The following is a 22,641-nucleotide window of genomic DNA, read 5'->3' on the forward strand; positions in this document are numbered from 1 at the left end:
GCAATGATTTGAAGACAACTAAGGTCTCAGCATGGTGTGCAGTTGGTTTTTGAGGTCAAGTTATTCAGGCTTTGTGAATTCATCCTGGACTGACAGCACTGCATGACCGCTAGTTCCCCTGGAAGCTGCAGGGAGTGCCAAGAGCCAACCAGTTCCACTCTGATCTCCCAGTCGTGTGTCACCGCTTGGGAAGTCCTGATCACAGTCAGCTAGTGAAGTGATGGGCTTGAATCTGCAACCGTGGAACTGAATGTGCACTCGAGTAGCTTTGCCTGTTGAGCTAGTCGGGGGCCCTGATTTGTGTTTTGTATGAGAAATGTGAAGATTCCCATATGATTAAAGCAAATATGAAAATTGATGTAGACAGTTACACAAGTGGCTTTTGAACAGGAATGGTTTAGGTTGTGAACTTCTTTCCTGTTACATAGAACTATCATTACTAAATAAAGCTCATACAGGCAGCAGAGTGAAAACAATTGGATGTGGCAATAAGTAGCAGCCTTTTCTTCATTTTATTAAACAAATTACAGAATCTGAAAATCTGTAGAGTCAGATTGCTGAACAGAACCAGATACCTGAAACAAAGGGCCTTGAACACTGTCAGTCTCATACTCTGAATGTATTTTCAGCTGGATGCAGATGAGGCAGAGCCTACGTTTGATGAAAAGGAGGGACAGGATGAGTACAACGAGATGCCCATGCCAGTGTGAGCAGCCACATCCCACAGCCCTTTCCTGGGTGAGCTAGCCTGCCAATCACCCAGCCTGCCAATCTGGACGCCAGGGATCTGCCTTCCAGGGAACAACCCCACCTGTACATTTGTATATGTGTATTATTGTTGTTACTGTTCTTTGACTTTTTGTTTTGCAGGCAATGTGTTTTACAATCATTTGGTTACACTAATTGACTTATGGTTGCTTATTAGCTGAATGAGAGATAGTCTTTGACTGGTGGTGGGGGATCAAGTGTGGGGCAAGAATGGGGTGACTGTGGGCACAGGGGTTAATGATCCCAGCAGTCCAAGCAATAGGAATGGCCTCTCCAGCACTACATAATTCTACTGGCTCTACAGGACCCGTTCAAGTCTGTCTTTCTTGGTACTGCTCGATTGCAAGTCGCAGTGTCATCAGGAACAACAGCTATAGAGTCCTGCTATATTAATCTGAGGATCTTGGAAGCAGTGTGTGTGACCGTGCTGAGCAAGAAACAAAGGTGGGGCCCTGCTTTGGCATTGTATATTGTACAGGGCCCTGCACAAATGCTCGTGAAGAAGGGCTTAACTGTTTGAGATAATTGGACAGTTCTCCTCTGCTTGAGAGGTGCTCATTTTAAAGTGGAAGGACTCTAAACCTAAGCACTAATGGTCTGTGGTGAGCCTGAAACATAAATCCCAGTCAGACTGGAGGACCTTGAGCGCAGCCCGCTCCTCCTGGCGTTGATTGGTCTCTAATCAGTGATGTGTGTTTTTCGGTGCTGGGTGGAAGCTGTACACTGGTAAATCCAGCTGCTAAGATGTGCTGCTCTCAGATGGACCACCCTGCGGCCTACACCTCACAGCAATAAGAGGAGCAGAAGCACTTTATTCTATAGGGGTGACGAAAGGCTACAGAGCTCAGCCCTCTCTCTGAAATTTAAAAGAAATCTGTAAAAGTAGCTTGATTTATTTTCCCTGGTGTTCCTTCATATAGAGCTGCATTTTGTAAAAATCCGATCAGTGGGCTCAGATTATTAGCTTTGTTGCTGTACTCTCCTATACAAATGGATTTATTGTTGTTATAATCTTAATATTCCCTGTGAGAGAGATGTTATAAGGTGTTAAGTGTAAGTGCATTGCACATGTTGTTCCAATTGTCTGTACTTCTAACATGCGTGTTTCCAGACATGCTAAATCGTGATCTTTAAAGCAGTTGAACTTGCAATTTGATTTTGTTACAAATATTTTAAGAAATTTTTGGACAAATGTGCAAAATCATCCCTCAGAGGTTGATTTTGAATTTTCCATTCAGCTCAGCTACAGTAGCTATCTGGGTCCTCAGTTAGATTTGAAACCTATAAAGTCTGGGAACAAGCATTAGAATATCTGTGTTTATTGGTACCAGATGTCCCAAATATTGCAATAATAATAATAATAATAATTGCTTACACTTATATAGCGCTTTTCTGGACACTCCACTCAAAGCGCTTTACAGGTAATGGGGACTCCCCTCCACCACCACCAATGTGCAGCATCCACCTGGATGATGCGACGGCAGCCATAGTGCGCCAGAACGCTCACCACACATCAGCTATCAGTGGGGAGGAGAGCAGAGTAATGTAGCCAATTCATAGAGGGGGATTATTAGGAGGCCATGATTAGTAAGGGCCAATTGGAAATTTGGCCAGGACACCGGGGTACACCCCTACTCTTTTCGAGAAGAGCCCTGGGATTTTTAATGACCACAGAGAGTCAGGACCTCGGTTTTACGTCTCATCCGAAGGACGGCGCCTGTTTACAGTATAGTGTCCCCATCACTATACTGGGGCATTAGGACCCACATGGACCACAGGGTGAGCGCCCCCTGCTGGCCCCACTAACACCTCTTCCAGCAGCAACCTTAGTTTTTCCCAGGAGGTCTCCCATCCAGGTACTGACCAGGCTCACACCTGCTTAGCTTCAGTGGGTTGCCAGTTGTGAGTTGCAGGGTGATATGGCTGCTGGCCGTATGGCTGCTGGCCAATATATATATAACAGTGGTTGAACTTGTCACAATTTAATGATTGATTGCTTGGAAAACATCAAAGGAGTTACAAAAGAGGGTATAGTGTTTAGGAGAAAGGGTTTCTTCAATATTTTTTAATTTTATCTTAAGACCCATATATCTCTCCAGCATCAATCACCCTTCCCTGTAGCCGTGCAATGTTTTGTTTGTAGTGCACTGCATGCTTGTCTTTGTTGGTGTGCGAGGTGGGAGTGTGGGTAAACACTGTGGTGGGGTCGTATTCAGGCAAACAGCAATAGGAAACTGTAGCTGGCTAGCGCACAATGTAGTTCTTAGTAGTTCTGGTGCCTGCTTTCCATTTTGGGATCTGAAAGGACTACAGGCCAGAGGCCTCCGAATCATGTACCACTGCACAGAGAGTAATGCGCACAAGGAGAATTGTTTTCACATTTGTTTTTAGAATCAGCACATTATGTTGACTTCAGGTTTTAAGTGATTCTCTTGGGGTTTTGTGACTCACCTGGAGTTGTAAGTGACCAATGTTTGTAAACAGTTGTGTGTTGAAGGCTGTCTATGCTGCAGACATGCTGTAATCTTCAGTCTTCTTGCAGGAGCTCTCCTTGAGGGCAGGGCTGCTCCAGGGTACCTCTGGTTCAGGACAGCAGGGCCCTGGTCCTGGAGAGCCCTAGTCCAGCAGGTTTTAAAGGTCACTCGATCACACATTTCTAAAGACTGGGAACACGTGGAAGTTACTGATCGATTAAGCAAGTCCTCTTCAATTAAAAGAACTCTAGTCCTTGAGGGGTTAAGTTTTTTTATCTGTAAGTTCATTTAAAAATAAATTGCAATTGATTATTGCAGGCCTTTAGAAATAGGTGATTTAACTGTGACCTTTAAAACTTACTGGGCAATGAGTTCCCAGGAGCAGGAGTGGGGTTGCCCTATTTACAGTATATAGGAATCTATTGTTGCAAAGAAAGTTGCAAATCTGCATCTGCCTTAAAGAGAGGAGAAAGACTCTGGCAATCGTGCCTGGACGGAGGGCTCTGTTCACGCTGTTTCTGTTGGTCTTGGAAAATTGAGCTCTGAGTTCATCAGCGTGGTGCTCCTTGAGTGACCTGGTGTCATACACTCTTGGCTTTCCTTGGATTTTGATTTCTGAGTTTGAAATGTAGACGCTTGCTTACAAATCTGCTTGGCTTTTTCATGTGGTAAGGGGGCCCTGGCCACAGTCATTTAATCTCATTCATTGTGGTTCTTCAATAGTAATGAATTACAGTGATGGCTTGGTGTCATTTGCTTTTTATTTGTTGTTGTATTTATCATGTGACGGTATAGAATTGTTTTGGCTTATGTTATGTTGCAGCACTTATATATATATTCCAAAGAAAGTTAGCTTTCACATTTATTGCTAGAAAGGGTACAGGGGATGAAATGTGTATTACCTATTGGTAAAACACTACAGGTGTACATTTATCTCTGATACAGATCCTCTTACCTGTGTTGTTGTTTCTTGTCACTCAGGTTTGAGAAGCAAGACAATTAGCAACCTAAGCAGAAACCACATCAGAAAATAATGTGTAACAGAAATGAGACAGAACAAGTAAGAAACTTAAAGCTCTTTGAAGGAGAGTGGTTTATGGCTGCTGTCGTGTCGGTGGTGGATGTTAGTGGCTTGCTGGTCTACCTCCTCCAGAGGTGTGAACAGAGCCCTTTCTTTCCAGGAGTGTTCTGAGGGAATGTGTGAAGTTCTGGAATCCTGTGGCGAAGTGGAACAGCAATTTTTAATTCCATTTGCCAATATATTTCCCTCCTCCAATTCTCCCCTGGGATTTTACATCTTTCTGTAGAGATGGCACAGCAGTGGAGTTTCCCATTCCAGGTTCAACAGAGTTAGGAAGGTACTGAAGTGATCTCTTCACTTCTTCTGCTTCTCACTATCTGAACTGCATTGCTGGCTGGACTCCAGCGCTTACCAGAGCGCAGCTCTTTGAAGTCATGGAGATGTGCTGCAGGGCAGAAGCATGCGTCTGTTCCCCTTTTACACTGCTTTAGAAAGCCTGGCTATCAGCTGATCATCAATTCCCCCTCCCCACCCCGATTTTAGCTTGCAGAAAAACAGACTGTACCACAGGGGTCCCCCGTTGTGTCCCTGCTGGACAGGTCCTAGTCAGGCCTGAAAGACGGGCCCTCTCCTCGTGTGGTTCTGGAACGATGGAGCTGCCAGTTGCGTTTGTCTAGTGGCAGGGGCTTCAGAGAATCTGGACAAACATCAACAGGAATAATTGGTACCAAAAACTTGAAGATAATTTTAAATATAAAAACTATTGTTTTAAGCCATAGTCCATATACAATGTTGAATTTTAAAGCAATACATTATTTTAATGCTAAGCTCTGGACAGGAGAGTCAGAAATATTTTCAGTAGCTCCCTACTACAATAGCCATATTGGTTTGTTTGTTCCATAGGACTGGGTGTTCTGCAGTACAGCAGTCTATTAGCACTACTGTGTGATTACTATTGATGTCAAGATATCATTCTTCTAAAACACTTGTAGAGTTGGATATCATACTGCTGTATTTTATTATATGCACTTAATCAAAGTACCAAAAGAGAACACTAACTCTCGTCTGCCCTTACTACAGATACCAGAGATACAGTAAGAGACCTCACTTTGTAGAAAGTACAGTATAAGACTTTCCACAGGTGAAGTCTGTAGTTCTCTCTTTGAGTCAGTACCATGTACTGCAGACTGGTTCAGTTGGTAATGCTACGGAGTAAAAAAGGCCATGTCATTCTTAACCATTGTGTGGGATATCTTTATTTATTCAACAGTTAGTACATTTTATCATGATCAAAGTGGAGGATTGATTTCATATGGTCTAGTGTACCTGTGAATACCTAGACCCTTTTTAGATTTTTTGGACGTCTTATGCTCTTTGAATGTAATAAATGGGCTGTGTGGTCTTGGGATTAACATATAGTGTTAGAAATACATGTAGTGTTTTTGTTTAAGGGGAGAGAAGACAGTCGTGCATAGGAATTAAGGGGGCATATGCTAATGTCAGTATCTTGTCATCATCCAGAACTTCTAACACTCACTCAGACAGTCTACATTGTATTATCAAGGAAATTGGCTTAGTGAACACACTGAAAGTGTTAAAAGGTTTAATACAAAGCCAATTGTTTTTTTTTGTAGAAAATGCTTGAATGCACTATATTTGCACCAACCATAAAAAGTATATTTCATAGGTATTTTCTTCTGTGCCTTGAGATGTTAAACAAGTTTGCCTATATTTTCTCTTTGTAGTTTTTCACCTGTTACATAACACTTACCCGGTGGTCAAGTAAATGCTTTGTACATTCCTCCTGTGACCTTCTTTTTTAAGAATTGTACTTTTATTTTTAGTATTTGAAGCAAATCAAATGAGTTATTTTTAGATAGAAATTGGCAAAACAAAATGGCCTAAATAAAATAATTATATAAATTTAACTAATTTTTTTAGGAATAAAACTTGATGTGAAACAAATGGTGAGGCTGACCTCACCTTCTTAATGAGAGTCTCACCGATACCGTGGGTGTAGGCAATGGTTCATTTTTTGCTTATTTTTTATAAACACGTAGAACTTCCCTTTTTTAAAATACATAATTTAAAGATCTAGGACAAGCTGCCGCTGGAGACGTGGCCTCTAAGTGTGCGCTGTGCAGGGCAGCTTCAGTGAAGGCCTCTTCTCAGGCATTGAGGGCTGTTGCAGCTGTCTGAGCTGAAGGTCCAGAATCCACAGTCCAGCTGAGCTCAGTCTCAAGGGCTCCTGCTAGGAGGGAACACTGTCTTTTCTCTGGTTTTGACCTGCCTTGCTCCAGTCTCCAGGCAAGTTTGGACCAGTCTTTTACCAGTCTGTTACATTTCATCTTGCATTTTAAGTGTCTGACAAGAGACTTCTTTTTCTAGGCTTCTGTGAGTTTTTGTTTCTAATGCTGAGATTTTTCCATGTGTCATTAACAATGATTACGTTGTGGTGAGAGAGAGCTTCATAGAGCGAAGTAGACAGCTGCTCTGGTGTGACATGCCTGAACTAGCGACAGCAGATGCATCTTCACTGCAGAGGTATAAAAATGTCATCTCTTCACCCCTGGTGGCAGTCTGGTTCTCGTTCCCTTCTGTTACATTGGGAATAAATATGAAATGTGTGCCATATATCTGCTCTTGAGACGTTGCTGACTCGGATAACTGGCCATGTACTGTACAAAGCTTCAACGCCTTCCTCTCTGACCCACTGTAGCACAACAGAAGGCCAGAGCTCTGGCAGGGCCTTCATTGCCATCAGATGTCAGCCACTGCAGAGACAATACACTGCAACAGTGCAAAATCACAATAATCCTGGGCTCGATGTACCTTTTTAAATGTCTAATAGTTGCTCCAGCTGAACTCTCTACTACTTAGTTGTTGATAGCTGAGCATGATGTTTAGCCCCTTTATTTAATAAATATGTATAAGCTGAAGGCTTGGGGTTCTCCAGGACCAGGGTTGGAGACCACTGCCTTGAAACTAGGGTGGTTTTTAACTCTGGTTCTAGAGCAAACCTGTGTCTGCTGATTTTAACTTTGATTTTAATTCTTTGAACAAATTTTCTTAGACCTTTTTTTGTAGTTCTCAGCTCCTTAAAACATTTGATTTAACATTTTCTGTGCATTTCACATTTCAATATGGTTAAAAAATAAAAAAATACTATGTAATTCTGCTTGTGTGGTTAATTTTCCTGACTGCTCAAAAGAAATGAGTGTGGTATTCAGCTTTCACTGATGACCATGACACCTTTGTCCTAACCCTACAGACTTTGTCCTCTGTCAGTGGAATTCTGTGAGTTTCCACACCTAGACTCGATTAATGTATTAATACATTAATATTTATAATATAATAATGTATAAATACATGAATACGCTTCATTCAATTCAGGGTCGCAGAGGGACCGGAGAATATCCTGAAATGAAATGGGTGGAAGGTGTGGATACACCCAGGACAGGACACCAGCCCATTGCTGAGCAGAGAGAGACATATAGACACACACTATGTACAAAATACATTACAGAAGCATTAACAGCACTACGTGTTAAGAGACTGTGTTAAGACATCTGAAGCTCTCAATACCTTAACAAAAAGAACACTTGAAATGGACTGATTGACCTCTCTTATTTGGCAGTTCAGAATATTCACACTCTCGATGCAGTTTGACAGAAATGGATGCAGACACATTCTTTTACAAGATAACCTACTATGCTTGTTTGGTTAATAGCAGCTAATTGGATCCCAAGATCTCATTCAACAGTTTTTTTAAAGCCTGTTTTAACATCATGGCTGGGAGGCTTGTTCCATGCTCTTACAACCCTTTGCATAAAGGAGTGCCTCATGTTAACTGGCTTAAAATGAACCTCACTAGTTTCCACTTGTCCTCTGGTTAATGTTTCACCTTTGATTCTGAAGAGGTCCACTGGCTTGCCGTTGAACATTTGAATTGGCTTCCTTGAATGAATGAGGTGTATTTCAGTCTTTTTCATTGTAGGCCACAACCTTGATGCCTACATGCCAGGCTAAATCTTGAAAGAACAGAAATGTATGCACCTCATTTTCTCAGGACATATTTCAAAGCAACTCATTTTTATAAAGTGATTACCAAAATTGTACACTATTCTAAAGCACAACATCTGATCACAGAGCACATCTTAAAGCATGTTACTCCGACAGCAACATATCAATGTGAAATGTATTGAGGGTGCATGCATCTGCATACTAATATGTCTATTCACTATATGCATCACAGACCATATTCTTTATCAAACTATGTTGGTCATCTTTCATGCTTTTGTTATATTTTAACAGTACTGTATAGAAATGGAGTTGCAAAGAAGGAAATGTCCACTTTCCTTGTATCAATGGACGAATTTATTCACAGTATAAAAATAATCTTGTAATTTACAACATTTCCTCCAGGTGGCAGAATGACACTAATAATTTGAAATCAATTTAAACGTTAGTGTGAACAATTTATATCGGGAAACTGACAACTTTGCAACCTTGTCATATAATTCGTATAAATATCACATTGTACTATCTTATCATTTGCAATTTATAAAACATCTCAGATATTCTAAATTAATTTGTAAGATTGTAATTCATTATTTGAGGTTATATTGTATTACAATGTACAAGATGGAACTGTAAATAAGAAAAAATATGAAAGGCTGCAAACACAATGATGCCTTTCAGCCCATGTAGCCTATTTGGTAATTAGTAGTTATTTGACCCAAGAATCTCATCCAGCCATTTCCTGAAAGAAGCCAGGACATCAGTTTCAACAACATGGCTGTGTAGCTTGTTCCACACTCCCACCTGCCTTTGGATAAAGACGCGTCTCCTCTTCTCAGTTTTAAATGCACTTCCAGGTAGTTCCACTTGTGCCTCCTGGTTCGTGTTTCACTGTTTATTCTGAAAGAACAGTAAATCAGTCAGGGTAAAAAATAACCATTGACCCTCAATCACAATATAATACCTTAGCTATTTTAGAGGAGAGGATAGTAAAATTGATAACCTTATCCTGTGTCAAAATCATCTTAAGCTCAACATTGTAAATAAATTGTATAGGCCTATTACACAACACTTTACTCACCCTACCTTGTAAGAAGGCTTTCCTGTTGTACACAGGCATTGTTTATCATAATAATTATAAGTTATCAAGACCCAACAGTTTTCCTGTAGAAGAGCAATTCAGCTTCCAGGAGAATTCTGAAAAAAAAACTCTGATGGGACTGGAAAAAATGGAAAGACAAGACTTCAAGGAAAACTGTTGAGGTTGTGAACTGTATCATTTTAACCAAAAACACACCTCACTGCAGAAAAGTTTTGTGTGCTGCACTGTTGACTGAAGTTTGGTTCTGTAAAAAATAAAAATGTCCAGATTTAAACATCCAGACTCTCTGTATTATTTTTACAATATCTGAGTGCAGGAAAATCCCAATTTGTGTATTGCATTGTTTATCCATCTATTCATTTTCTAACAGCTTCGTATGATACAGGGTTGTGGGGGAGTCAGAGCCTATCCCAGCAAGCAAACAGGCACAATGCAGGATACACCCTGATTGGAATGCCAGTCCACTCAGAGCACACCAGCGCCAGTTTTACCAGACACCAATTAACCTACTAATGTGTCTTTGGACTGTGGAAACTGGAAGCACATTAGTTATCATTTTTTCGAATTTCTTTGCAATTCCTTTGTTTTCACCCATTCCCTGTTTTCAGTTGTAGTTTTTCCAGGTCTTGTTATGCTGGGGACAACCTATGAAGGGTGTTTGAAACTGTGCTATGGTTTGTACTTTAAGAAGCAAACAGTCAGCAATAGCACTGCATCCTTCTTCAGTACTAAAGAGTCATGCACTTAAAGAGGTTTCAAAGCAATGAGTAGAGAGGTTATGTCCATTGCTGAAAAGTAATGCTCCTATTCATATTCCTGGTCCCTCCCTCAGCCTCTCATACATGAAGAAAGATCCACAGCTGAAATATTTTCTTTCTACTCTCCACTATAGACGTCACCCCTGCTTATTCAGATGCACTTTTAATTTGTGAAATGCTGTGGTCCCTGTGTCATTTCCCTTCAGCTCTGACAAGTCGTCTTGGACAATACGTCTTGTTCTGCTTTAGTGTATCAGATAAACTCAGAGAAAGCAGGAAACACCAGATATGCACACAGTTACAATGCACAGGACTGGCAGAGAAAAGTCCTGTTGCAGAAATGCTTTTGCAGAAACACCGGCCTGGCAAGATAAAACACTCCAGCGGGGGAAGGACAGTGGCAGCTTGGGAATGTGTAGCCCAAGAGGCAAGCATGAAGCATCACTCTCAAGTCAACAGCTTCATTTACATGCAAAGCCAGTGTACATCTAACCACCTCATGCTCCAGGCCAAAGAAAGTCATGACAGAACTCTAAACAGGCCAGTCACTGGAAATGAATCCTATAGCGTACTTTTTGATAAAGCCCTCAGCAGTGTGTCCATGTGCCCAGGTAAAAAAACTACCCATACAGCTAAGAGCTGGAAGGCCAACAAAACAATCTTCCTAGCAATGTGAAAGCTCATTGCTATTAACTCAGATGTTGAGATGTCCCCTAGGGCTCCCAAGACAAAAAATAAGTGTATTTCATACAAGAGTGTCTATTCACTTTTTTCAAATCCTATGCACAGCATAATCATTTCTGGTCTTTCATTTTACTTGAGAACCTTTCCAGCTCGGTCTCCTTCTAAATCACGCACGTTACACTTGCAGCAGGTAGGAGGGGTGAAAACAATCCCGTCTCTTCCCTTCCTCATCCCATTGGTCAATTTTCCCTAAAGAAAACTCCATAGCAACGCGATAAGACCTGCGTATCACTCCGGCGCTCCCGTATCCAGACATGCGTCTCGCCCTGGAAGTTGCACAAACTAGACAGCGCTGCAACGTGTTCAGTAGCGCCAAAAACAAAATATTCGCGTGTGAAACGCGAAGACTGGGGGTGATGATGACTGCGTTTTGGGCTACATTTTTCTCGTCATGGCACTGTGACCTACAGCACTGCAAATATTTATAACTGAAAAAATTAAATCATTTGTACAGACTTGTTCTGGTCTGAAAAACACGTTTAGCTATACGTTTGCGCTCTGCAAAAAACTGTGTACAATGTATTATTACCCAAGAAAATAACGTCTCGTTGGCAGTCCTTCTGCAGACATTGTGCACCCCCGTGTTTTTTTCTACGGCTTAATGGATGTCTGACAGCGGGTCGATCAGCAGTTATGGGACGCGGACGAGTGGCGGAGGCTGACCGGGAAGGCGCTGTAGGTTTTGACTATGAGGGCGCTCGATGCCCGGGTACCGATACAGGCTCCCAGAGCGAGGGACCGCTGACAGGTATCTCATTCGTGCAAATCCAAGAAGGAAAAACAGAAAAAAGCAGGTTTTAAGCAAAATTAAACGCAACAACTGTTATACTTTACAATCTAAATAATAAATCGTGTCTCCTTCAAAATATTTAAACAATTTAGCCCGCGATGATGAGTGAGCACTAAATGCCCATTTCGGTGATTTTATAGCTGTTTGTTATTACCGTCTTTTAAAAAATAAAATTAGTTAAGAGAGAAATCCTCTACATTTTTCGCCTCCAGCCTCCGCCTTTGTCTCAGTTTTTTTCTCGCATGTTTTCCGTCGGAGTTCCTCCCCCTGCGGCGCTGGGCGGAGTTTCATACCGGACCAGACGCTCCTTTTGTCGGATCTGTTTCGTCCTGACTCCCCGGGGTTTACTGTTGAGAAAAAGAACTGAAAAAAGCCGAAAATACACTAACACGACATTATTTTAAATCAGAGGATTCGCCCATTCCAATCTGCCACGAAAGGTAAGCGACCTGTCGTTTTTTGGCGACGTTTTCAAGCATTTTCTGTGGTTTTCTCCCCGAGTCTTTGTAGCATTCATGGCGGCGCTGCAGTGAGAGATTTGGGGCGAAGGCAGGCAGCGGCGCCCGCTCTCGTCTTCCTTTCCTCAAAACCATTCGGATCGTCTTAATTAAAAAATGCCTTCATTTTAAGCAAACGTAATCTAAAATTAGTTTTGAAATTATAGTTTTATGCATGTTATGCTAATCGAGATTTAAATTATTTTAGAAGAAAAATACTTCTGCCATGTAAAGGATATACACATGTAAAAACGCGTTTTATTTTTGCACGGAGCTTGAAAACGACCAGTTAATAGTAAAGAAATGCTTATTTTAGCGTCTAAAAAATGGGAGAAAAACGCCCCTTTTTTCTGCCCTCAACCAGGCTTCCATTCCAGCGGAAGCTGCGTGCTGACTCCTGCCGGAATCTACACGCCATTGCGGGGGCAGCAGGCAGACACCGAGTCGGTGTCCAAGCGCAAACGGGCTGAAAGGCTCCAGCTTTAACGCGGCTTTACAGACAAACCTGCTGTGCTTTGAGGCTGTAACTTTCGGCTGGTACCCGTCACAAGTTCGCTGTCACGTTCGTTTTCCCATTCGATTTTAATCTTCAATATAGGAAAGTGTGTTATACTTCAATATTTGGTGTAATATTTACGTTAGGCCTATACCTTTTATTTATTGTTTTTTGAAAGGATTTCTGATTGTTTCAGCGGGGGATGGGGAGGCTAAGCAGCTGTTTTTCCAAGTTGACCTTGCGAACGGGAGGAGGGTGACGCTGTAACCGGGAAAGCGGCGCCTCGCTCGGGTGCGCAGCTGCGCCACCGCTCGGGGGAGGCTAGCTGAGAGAGGCACAGCTGCTGGCAAGCGAAGACGGGGGTGTGCGCCGTCCGTGCCGCCGTCGCTGCAGAGAGACCGCAGTTAACTCCAGGCACCCTAGGTTCCTGCTCAGTAGCCCGAGTCTGAGTAGCCGATAATACATTACAGGGTTACGTTTCTGGAGGTTCTCATTTAAAATGCGTTAAATAAATAGCATAATGCGACATAAAATAAGGTTGGTAGGAATGTTAAAGCTAAAGTTCGAGCTGAATGCGACTACGTGCTTGAGTTACTATAACTTTATTCATGTATGTCGTCTTAAACAGTCCTGATAACCTAAAATGCTCAAAATATGGATTGCATTCCAAGAAACACAAGAGAGGCACAAATTACTTTTCGTTTTACCTTTGAAAATGTTCCGATAAGTTTATAATCTTTTTGTTATGAATCTGTGCTCCGGACCTCCCCGGAGATAAAACTCGCAGCTCCAGGCGGGACAGCTAGTGAGCTCACGTTTTCAGTACCTTGCACATCCAATGCACACATGCCCTCGGCACACTAAAGTCAGTAGCCTGGGAGCACAACACAAGGAACGCTTCAATATAATTTCCATTTTGATTAGTTTCATATAATTGTAATAACTGCCAAATAAAATCCTGTCGAAATCAAATTTGTTTTTGCCTTTCATGATTTTGGTGTGGTCTCTTTTGTACGCAAAACTGATCCGTAGAAAAAAATCCGTACATGTTTTAAAAGTCACCCTTTCAAGCATTTTATTGTTGCTGTTTAAATTGAACCCGATTTATGTGAACCCAGTGATGGCACTGGCACAGGCACACGCGAGCTTCTCTGCGTCTGAAGGCTCGCTCAGTGGGTGTCGTGCCAGCGAGCGAGTACGCTCGGGAGAGCAGGGAGCTGCGAGCTGACGCGCGGGAGCCAAGAGGCTGGACGCGGCCGTGCCGCGCTGGCGCTGCAGACAGCAGCGAATCCGCGGCCCGTACGAGTGGCGTCTGTGTGACCAGACGGCCCCCCTCAGCAACTCCCAGAGCGGAGAACCGAAGCAGCTACACGCTTCCTGCGGCGACGAAAATAGGTCGTTTGGCGAGTGTAAAAGAAACACCGACACTAGGCAGACCAGTTCTCTTATTTTGTTTTACCTTGTGCAGCTGCCAGGCTACTACTAGCCTACTCCAAGAGTAATCAAGGTGCAGAAATATACTTGCTTATAGATGTTTCACAGGTACATTAACTAGATATCGATTAATTTCTTATTCATTTTCTCCATTTCTAACAATCACATGGCACAATCATTACAGTAAGCAGAAAACATAGTACAAGCATTGTTAAAATGAAACGGGACCAAAATACAGTGCCTTGCAAAGCAGCTTTAGCAACAATTATAGCTGCAAGAATTTCCTGGCTTGTTATTTTCCCCATTTGTCTTGGTAGATTTGCTCAGGCTCTCTCAAGTTGCTTGGAGATCACTTCTAGAGAGCAGTGTTCAGTGTTTCTGGAAATGAATAATCCACTCTTCTTCATAATCCACTCCAGTATATCTCTCGCCTCGTGCTTTGAGTCATTGTCCTTATGAATGGGGAATATTTTTCCCAGTTCTAAGCCTTTAGAGGACTAGAACAGTTTTTTCCTCTAGTATTTGCCTCTACTTTGTCCATTTTACTTCAATCCTTGCAAGATTTCCATGACCACAGCATGATCCTGCCACCACCATGCTCGACTGTACTAATGGCGTTCACCAAGAGATGTGCTGTGTCGGGTCTGACCCAAATTAATCCGAAGTTATCCAATTTGGTCTCATGTGACCATAACTCCTTTTGCCATATTTGTACAGGATAACTCAGGAACTATGTTGCAGACTCCATGTGGGATATGAGATGGGTTTTCCACTCTGCCATACATGCCAGTTTTATAGAGCGACTGGGATAATGCCCGTTAGTCATCAAACCCTGAAGCTCTTTTAGAGATATCGCTGGCCTGGTGGTAACATCCCTCACCAGCTCCCACCCCCTTGCCTCACTGTTCAGTTTGGAAGGTTGGCCTGATCAAGGCAGTGTCTGGGTGGTATGACGCACCCAAGGACTGAGTAGACTGTACTCACTAGATATTCAGAGACGGAGCATATTTTTGTACCCTTCTCCTGATCTGTGCTGTTCAACGTCTTGGTCCCTGACTCTATGAAAGCTCTTTTAGTCCTCATGGTTGAGTCTATGCTTGAAATTCACTGACCAAGGAACCTCACAAAGACAGGTGTTCCTAATCTGAAATCATGATCACCACTTTAATTGCACTGAGGCCATTCATCTTATCATATAACTCATTAAGATAATTTTGTGCACCTAAATTAATTTAGGTTTGCCACAGCAAAACGTCTGGATATTTATGCAGTCTTGACTTTTCCGTTTCTTTCTTTCATATTTATTCATTTAATTCAAATTATAGGTTTTTTTCTTTGAATATGTGGAGTAGGCCACTGGTACTAGGTTTAAAGTAACATAATATGAAAACTATACAAGTGTGATTATCTTTTGCTAGAGGTGTGTAAAGGTTACCTTTAGCTTTAAACCCGCTAGATTTATTTAAACTTGCTGCTATTTAAACGGTACTGCTAAATGGAGTATCTAATCAAAAGGAAGGGAAGTTCATATGTACAAAATACCAGTTTTGCAACCTATTTTGGATAGGTAATAACGATAGAATACGTTTAAGAAATCCCAAAACGATCCTGCAGAGATGAAAAGGGTAATTATAATAATGTAACTATAATTTTTGGTCATAAACGCTTTGAAAAGGTCTCACACAAAGTTGCGGCCCCGTTGTGTATGCCGTGAGGCACGGGTATTTATTTTCCCAGCTTCTGCATCGACTGACTGGTTTGTCAGTGCAAATATAGGTGACCTCCACATATTGATTGAGCTCGCGAGGATAAGGTACTCCGACATAGCTTGACCCCTCCTCGCTCTTCTCTCAGGCCTCTTTCCACAGATTTATAATCCATCTCGTGGGATCCTGTGGGGGCAATCAGTCGCCTCGATAAAAGTCATCTTTCAGGGGGAAAACATTAAAAAACGCGCTTGGACAGAATATTTTAAAGCAAAAATAAACCGATTTGTTCCTAATCTGTTATTTCAACCATCAGCTGAATCTTTACATCGCTGTGACTGAATTTTTCAACAGTGAAGGTAGTTCTTGCTTGTACGATCAATAACTCCCCTAGTTGTGCCTTCAAAACCCCGAACCAAAGAGCGCAGGCCCGGCCGGAGAACGCGAAGAGAGACGGAGGCGTCTGTGTGCCGACAACTTCGGTTTCCAACCTCAAAACAACTGAAAACAGACAACCTTTGTTTCAAGTGCTAACATTAACATTATCTAACCGAGGAAAACAGTAAATGTATTAACAATCATGGAAAAAAGGAGGCTTTGCCCTCTGCCTACCCTCTTCACCGAAGCCCGGCAGAGAGCCACTCCCGCCGGGTTGGCTTGGATTCGCTTCGCTTGGCTGGTCACTTTAGGAAGGCTTCCAGCAGGCTGAATCCTGAATGCATTATCAGCTATCCGGTTTCCAGGCTTTAAGGAGCAAATAAAAACTAGATCCGTTATGAATATCGCTAATCACACTCGATCTGTTCCTTCCTCGCTCTACGGACTGAATGCGGAGCGCTTGAAAAGCAAGGGACAGCGGGGAGTTGTTACCTGTGTGGCCGGAGGCGGGGCCGGTCGTGTGGTATACACGGTGTCGTTTTACATAGCTTAATGAAGCATTTCTTAACTCTTACCGCAGCCTGCACCCCTTATAAAAATAAAAAAAATAACTGTGTCAGTTCTTTAATCCCAAGGTGTATCATAACTATAGCATGAAAGAGACAGAATTACATTTTTTTTCACAGTAAAATTATTATTAATAATAATAATAATAATGGCCATATCACTCTGCAGCACAACTGGCAGCCTGCTGAAGATAAGCAGGTGTGAGCCTGGTCAGTACCTGGATAGGAGACCTCCTGGGAAAAACTAAGGTTGCTGCCGGAAGAGGTGTTAGTGGGGCCAGCAGGGGGCGCTCATCCTGTGGTCCATGTGGATCCTAATGGTCCAGTATAGTGATGGGGACACTATACTGTAAACAGGCGCTATCCTTCGGATGAGACGTAAAACCGAGGTCCTGACTCTCTGTGGTCATTAAAAATCACAGGGCGTTTCTCGAAAAGAGTAGGGGTGTAACCCCCGCGTCCTGGCCAAATTTCCCATTGGCCCTTACCAATCATGGCCTCCTAATAATCCCCCTCTATGAATTGGCTACAGTAGTCTGCTCTCCTCCCCACTGATAGCTGATGTGTGGTGAGCGCTCTGGCGCACTATGGCTTTCATTGCATCATCCAGGTGGATGCTGCACATTTGTGGTGGTGGAGGGGAGTCCCCGTTACCTGTAAAGCGCTTTGAGTGGAGTGTCCAGAAAAGCGCTATATAAGAGTAAGCAATTATTATTATTAAAATAAAGAATACATGAACAATTACACCTTTTTAAAATTTAAGTTAAAATACCTTGGTTTGATGAAACAAAGTAGTTGCACTAACATGCCTGTGCTTAATTTGTGTTTTCAATCTGTGGATTTGGAATTTGTGTTTTTGATGACTTGCCTTCTCAAAAAGTCTGGCATGTCTCACACCCCAGAAAGGGGTGTGTGTACAGAGGGTGTGTGCACCCCAGGTTAAGAACGGCTGGCTTAATGTAAGGCCGTTAATATCTTGCTTTTGGATGTCACAGATGTTCTGTGTGAATGTTGTACTCTTTCCACTGAAAATGGCATTAATTTTTATTTTGTATAAAAAAGTAGAAAGGTGAAGGAAATGTTAAGTCACTGTACTTCATGTGACACGTCCAATGAGAAACAAATATTTTGACTTTAACACCTGCCAAAATAATAAGATCATACGTGTTAAATGAACTCTAGTTATGCTGTGTAAGACAGGCCTTTACATAAGTCTGGTATTCCGTAGTTAGATTCTGTAGATAATATGGATGCTCAGTTGAGTTAGAGAAGTTTTAATTCTGTTCATGCTACATTTTTAATACATCCCATTTTGTATAAAGTTGAGGCCAAATTAGAAATGTGGCACCAAGTGCTAATCTCTATGGTGATCAGAAAATGACTCCAGGAACTGGAATGAAATAATGAAAATGTAAACAAATAAGAAAAAATGCAGCTCTGGCCTAAAGGTTAGTTTTTTCTGCAGTTGTGGTCAGGTGCAAGAGGTGTTCAAAACAGCACTACAGTGTTGTGTGTGTGTGTGTGTCTGATCTGTGGTGGTGACCTACAGCGTTGCTGTGTAGTCTGTGTCTGATCTGTTGTTTTTACCCACAGTGTGGTTGTGTAGTGTGTGTTTGTCTAACCTGTTGTTTTAACCAACTGCGTGTGTGTGTGTCTGACCTGTTGTTTTAACCCACAGTGTGGTTGTGTCATGTGTGTGTCTGACCTTTAGTGCTGACCCACAGTGTGGTTAGTTAGTGTGTGTGTGTCTGACCTGTTGTTTTTACCTACACTGTGGTTGTGTAGTGTGTGTGCGTGTCTGACCTGTTGTTTTTACCCACAGTGTGGTTGTGTAGTGTGTGTGTTTGACCTGTAGTGCTGACCCACTGTGTGGTTGTGTAGTGTGTGTGTCTGACCTGTAGTGCTGACCAACAGTGTGCTCTGTATTTCAGAGCTGTGAGAGTCGCAGTGACACAAGGAGGAGGTGCCCACACATCTCTCCACCATGAACGGGAGCAGCAGCCTCTCCAGTCCATCTCAAGTCGAGTGCCTCAAGTCAGATCAAGGTACCTGCCTGCCTGCATTTTTCCCCACTCTTCTGCCTCACTGGTCTCTCATCTGTCAGGGCTCATGGCCTGCAAACCCCACAGCTATTGTCTCTCTGCCAGGGTTGTGTGGCCAATCCTGCATCGTATCTGAAGTGAACTTGGGACAAATTAATGCAACGATTAAAATAAACAAAGAATTTCTTAAATACATTCAGTTTCATGATTGGTACTTCAAAACTTTTAATTTATTGTTTATTGAAATATTTAGTTGTTATGAAAAGTTAAAGATTTTAATTCTGGAACAAGAGATTTCTCAGGCCTGGTGTAGAGCTGAGTACATTGTCTCTATCAGCTTGCTTTGTGTAGTAGTGCATGGGAATCCCTCGTGTTTTGATTTTGTTTTTTTTGCTGGTGACAGTGGTGTGAACAGAACTGTCAGTGTTTAACTGTGGAGTAGTGGAGGTTCCTCTCTTTGTGCGGGTTCACACCTGGCCATCTGGTCAGTATAAGGATGAAAGAACAGACTCGAAGTGTATGCTGTGTGTCCTACTGCCAGAGTTACAGTGTGATGTGTGCGTGGCAGACGGGGATGAGTGGAGCCAGGAAGACTGCCTGACTCTGCTGGAGCGGATCCGCAGCCTGTTGCCCGAGGGCGACTCCCTGAAGTACAAGACCACAGAGTCACACATTGACTGGGACAAGGTGTGCTTCGGGGCCTACAGCAGCGACATGTGCAAGCAGAAGTGGCTGAAAGTCTCCACGGTGGTGAGTAGCAGGATGGACTGCTCAGGGCTGATGATCTTCACCACTCACAGACACACACAGAAGACTTCATTGAGCAGCACTGCAAACCATTTCTGGAGCAGAGGGCTCGGGTCCCGAGCAGGTGTAGATGCCAAGCTGGCTGCCCAGCTGGAGGGCTGATAGGCAGGAGAAGGGCATGAACATGAACAGTCCCACTCAGCATGGAGAAACGAGCAAGACATTGCAGCTCCATCTGTCTTGGACTCTTTAAATTGCAAGTGCATGCAGAAACAGAGTAGCAGGTACTATGTGTATGAAATGTATTTTGAGAGAAGCCACACAGGCAGCTATGGAGGTGTAAATATAAGACATGGCATACCTGCTTTCTCCGAAAAGTCTGTACAAGAGCCCAAAGCATACAAAACTTGAAAATCCTCGAAGTACAGTACATGTAGTGGTATTCCTAACTGCTTCTGTGTTTGCACAATGTCCAGCAGTCCCTGGTAACCTAAGATCTCAATATTTCTGGATGTGGTGCCTTATGGTAAGGTAAATGTTTGGCAGCACCTTAGAGCCTTAAAACCCATACACTATATTTATGAAATACAAGTACAATAGGGAAAGGTCACTGAAGTCCTTGAAAACTCTGGTAATGTACAATAAGCACCCCTCTCTCAGAGGTAATCAAATAATGTTGTTATTTGCTTTTGAAGCACCCTTATCTAGGTGATGCACAAAATATACAAATATGCATCAACTATAAGTGCAAGGACCAGTCATGTAGGTACTATTAGGTAAAAATAAATTTTAAAAAGATAATGAGGCTTTGTACGCATTGGAAGAGCAACACTAGCGCAGAACGAACAAAATGAAACAGAATAATCTAATAAAGTGTACAGCTGCCTCAGTCAGGTGTCAATGGTCCAATTAATTGAGCATATGTATAATATATATGTAACATAATTATGCATTATATATTATATGATTTACATGTGGTATGTCTGTAGTATTTATATATGGATACAGAGCAGGAATGTACATGCCCTGTTGGTATGTTTTCCAAATTTACAGTGAATAGGTACAACTGGCAAGAAGTGAGGCAGCAGAAACATCAGCAGGTGAGAACTAAGGATATACATGTGGTGGTAGGGAGCTAATGGAGGGACTGGAGCAATAGAGTCACATGAGAAAAGCTATGTCTAGCAGGAGAGTGCCAGGGATTTGACTAGATTGGGAATGATTAGTTTGACCTATCAAAAATCGCAACAGGTCCTGGCTCAAAAGCTTGTGCAGCAAGTTGATATTTACACAGTGGGCCCAAACAAAGTTCCCACTCTTGCAGCATAAAATACACAGAGAATTTAAACTTAGTTCCTTTATACAGTATATTTGTACCCCACATTTGGCTTGATTAAATGTGAGTTTTCCTTTCCCTTCACCATGCACTTTGTGTGTGGTCTAGTCAGGGTGTTTAGTTTTCCACTAATCATTCTGAAAAGATCTCTTTGGAGGGCTGCGGAAAAGGCTTGCAATGGAGACCAATTACTTCAACGCGCCTGTTGCGGTTTCATGTGTCTTCAGGTGAGGAAGTTCCGGACCATGACAGAGCTTATCATCGAGGCCATGGAGAAGGTGAAAAATCCTTACAAAGGCAAGAAGCTCAAGGTACAGAAAGCAGCCAGCACTCTTAAGTACTAAGAAACACTATTTGTTCATCGAGTATTTTAATGACAATTTAAAAATGAATTACAAATGAACAATTTTAATGAATTTAGATCAGGGATGGTGGCAGCTTCAGTCCTCTGGAATTCATTAAAGTTTTTAGATGAATTGAGTCAAGTATTTGGATAAATCACAAATTTGTTAAATTATGGGGTCTGCTGAGTGACTCATCAAGTAAAGGAGCTTGTTTTAGCACAGGATGAACTCTGTGATCTCAGGTTTGAGCAAGTGTAGGTCAAAGGGTCACATCACTAGCTGACTGTGACTGGGACTCCCCAAGCAGTGGGTCATAGGGTAACGTCACTAGCCGACTGAGACTGGGACTCCCCAGGCAGAGGCACACAGGATCAAGGCACTAGCTAATGGTGACTGGGAATCCACCAGGGGAAGGCCCACAGGTTCATAGCACTAACAGTGACTGGGACTCCCCAAGCGGAGGCACAGAGAATCGCGTCAGTAACAGACTGTGACTGGAATTCCTCAGGTGGAGGTGCACAGTTATTTACTGGCTGATTAAATTAGTCAGTCAAGAGTCCCTCGGGCCTTAGCGACTCAGCAACCGCTGTGGCCGTCCAGTGTGGTGCCTGCAGGCCATATTGCTGTTGGTGAATGACTCACCTCTCCCCCCATCCAAGCTGAGCTTCTAATAAGAGGCTATATTGCCTGTGATATTTAATTTATAATTTATATTGCCTGCGATATACAGGTTCAAAGGTGGGTTAGTCAGAGCAGTCCACATCCACTTCCCTGTTTTTCCCTGTGTGTGGTTGCAGGGATGGTAGCTGCAGCCTGAAACATGAAAAATCCACACAGTATCTTTCAGAAGAATTCAGAGCCTTTTCTTGTTTTGTGGCTTTAAAGCTTGAAATCATGACACATGAAGGAACATTAATATTTGTTATATACACCACCTAATCCACACATTCTAAGCAAAAAACAAAAAGAAGTAAACAGACCTTTTACTAGGAAGGAAAAATGTAAAAGTCATCATTGCGTTAGTGTTCAAACACTGTGCTGTGGTAAATCTAATTTAATTTAGGAACACAAAATTCACCTTAGTGAGCCACACATGGTGATGTCTGTGTGCAGTAATAGTATTTTACATGTTTAAGACTAAATAACCCCACCTGTGAAGGTTCCTCAGTCAGGTAGTGTATTTCCAACACAGATTCACCTGTGAAGACAAGGATCTATATTTCATAACAGTGTAGGTATACCTTTATATTAAGGTATATACAAGACAATATTGGACCTTTTTCATCTAAATGCAAAACTTTACATCTGGTGCAAACCCAACATAATTCATCACTTAGATGACACCTCCACTACCTTCGAGCAAGATGGTGGCAGTACTATGTCATAGTTTGCCTTTCATCAGCGGCAACTGGGAACCT

The 22,641-nt window shown here is 42.4% G+C and overlaps 2 protein-coding genes across 13 annotated transcripts in view; both read left to right on the forward strand.

Moving 5' to 3' along the window:
• The window catches only part of slc4a2a (solute carrier family 4 member 2a), a 107,152-nt gene extending 99,711 nt beyond the window's left edge, over positions 1 to 7,441 (forward strand). For all 9 annotated transcript variants that reach the window (XM_015354528.2, XM_069191113.1, XM_015354529.2 and 6 more), the window contains one exon: positions 630 to 7,441. In XM_015354528.2, the coding sequence (XP_015210014.2) occupies positions 630 to 710 (81 nt within the window). In that variant the 3' untranslated portion in view covers positions 711 to 7,441. The remainder of the gene's footprint in view (positions 1 to 629) is intronic.
• A 3,706-nt stretch (positions 7,442 to 11,147) lies between these two features.
• Positions 11,148 to 22,641, forward strand: part of ubtfl (upstream binding transcription factor, like) — a 28,001-nt gene continuing 16,507 nt past the window's right edge. The window contains exons 1-5 of one of the 4 annotated variants that reach the window (XM_069191117.1): positions 11,149 to 11,635; positions 11,908 to 12,117; positions 18,686 to 18,799; positions 19,338 to 19,546; positions 21,107 to 21,190. In XM_069191117.1, coding sequence (XP_069047218.1) covers positions 18,739 to 18,799; positions 19,338 to 19,546; positions 21,107 to 21,190 — 354 coding nt within the window. In that variant the 5' untranslated portion in view covers positions 11,149 to 11,635; positions 11,908 to 12,117; positions 18,686 to 18,738. Of the gene's footprint in view, positions 12,118 to 18,685; positions 18,800 to 19,337; positions 19,547 to 21,106; positions 21,191 to 22,641 lie in introns of all 4 variants that reach the window. The other 3 variants (XM_069191119.1, XM_069191116.1, XM_069191118.1) reach the window with 3 other exon arrangements.

The sequence above is a fragment of the Lepisosteus oculatus genome, chromosome 6, assembly GCF_040954835.1.
Source record: "Lepisosteus oculatus isolate fLepOcu1 chromosome 6, fLepOcu1.hap2, whole genome shotgun sequence".
Lineage (NCBI taxonomy): Eukaryota > Metazoa > Chordata > Actinopteri > Semionotiformes > Lepisosteidae > Lepisosteus > Lepisosteus oculatus.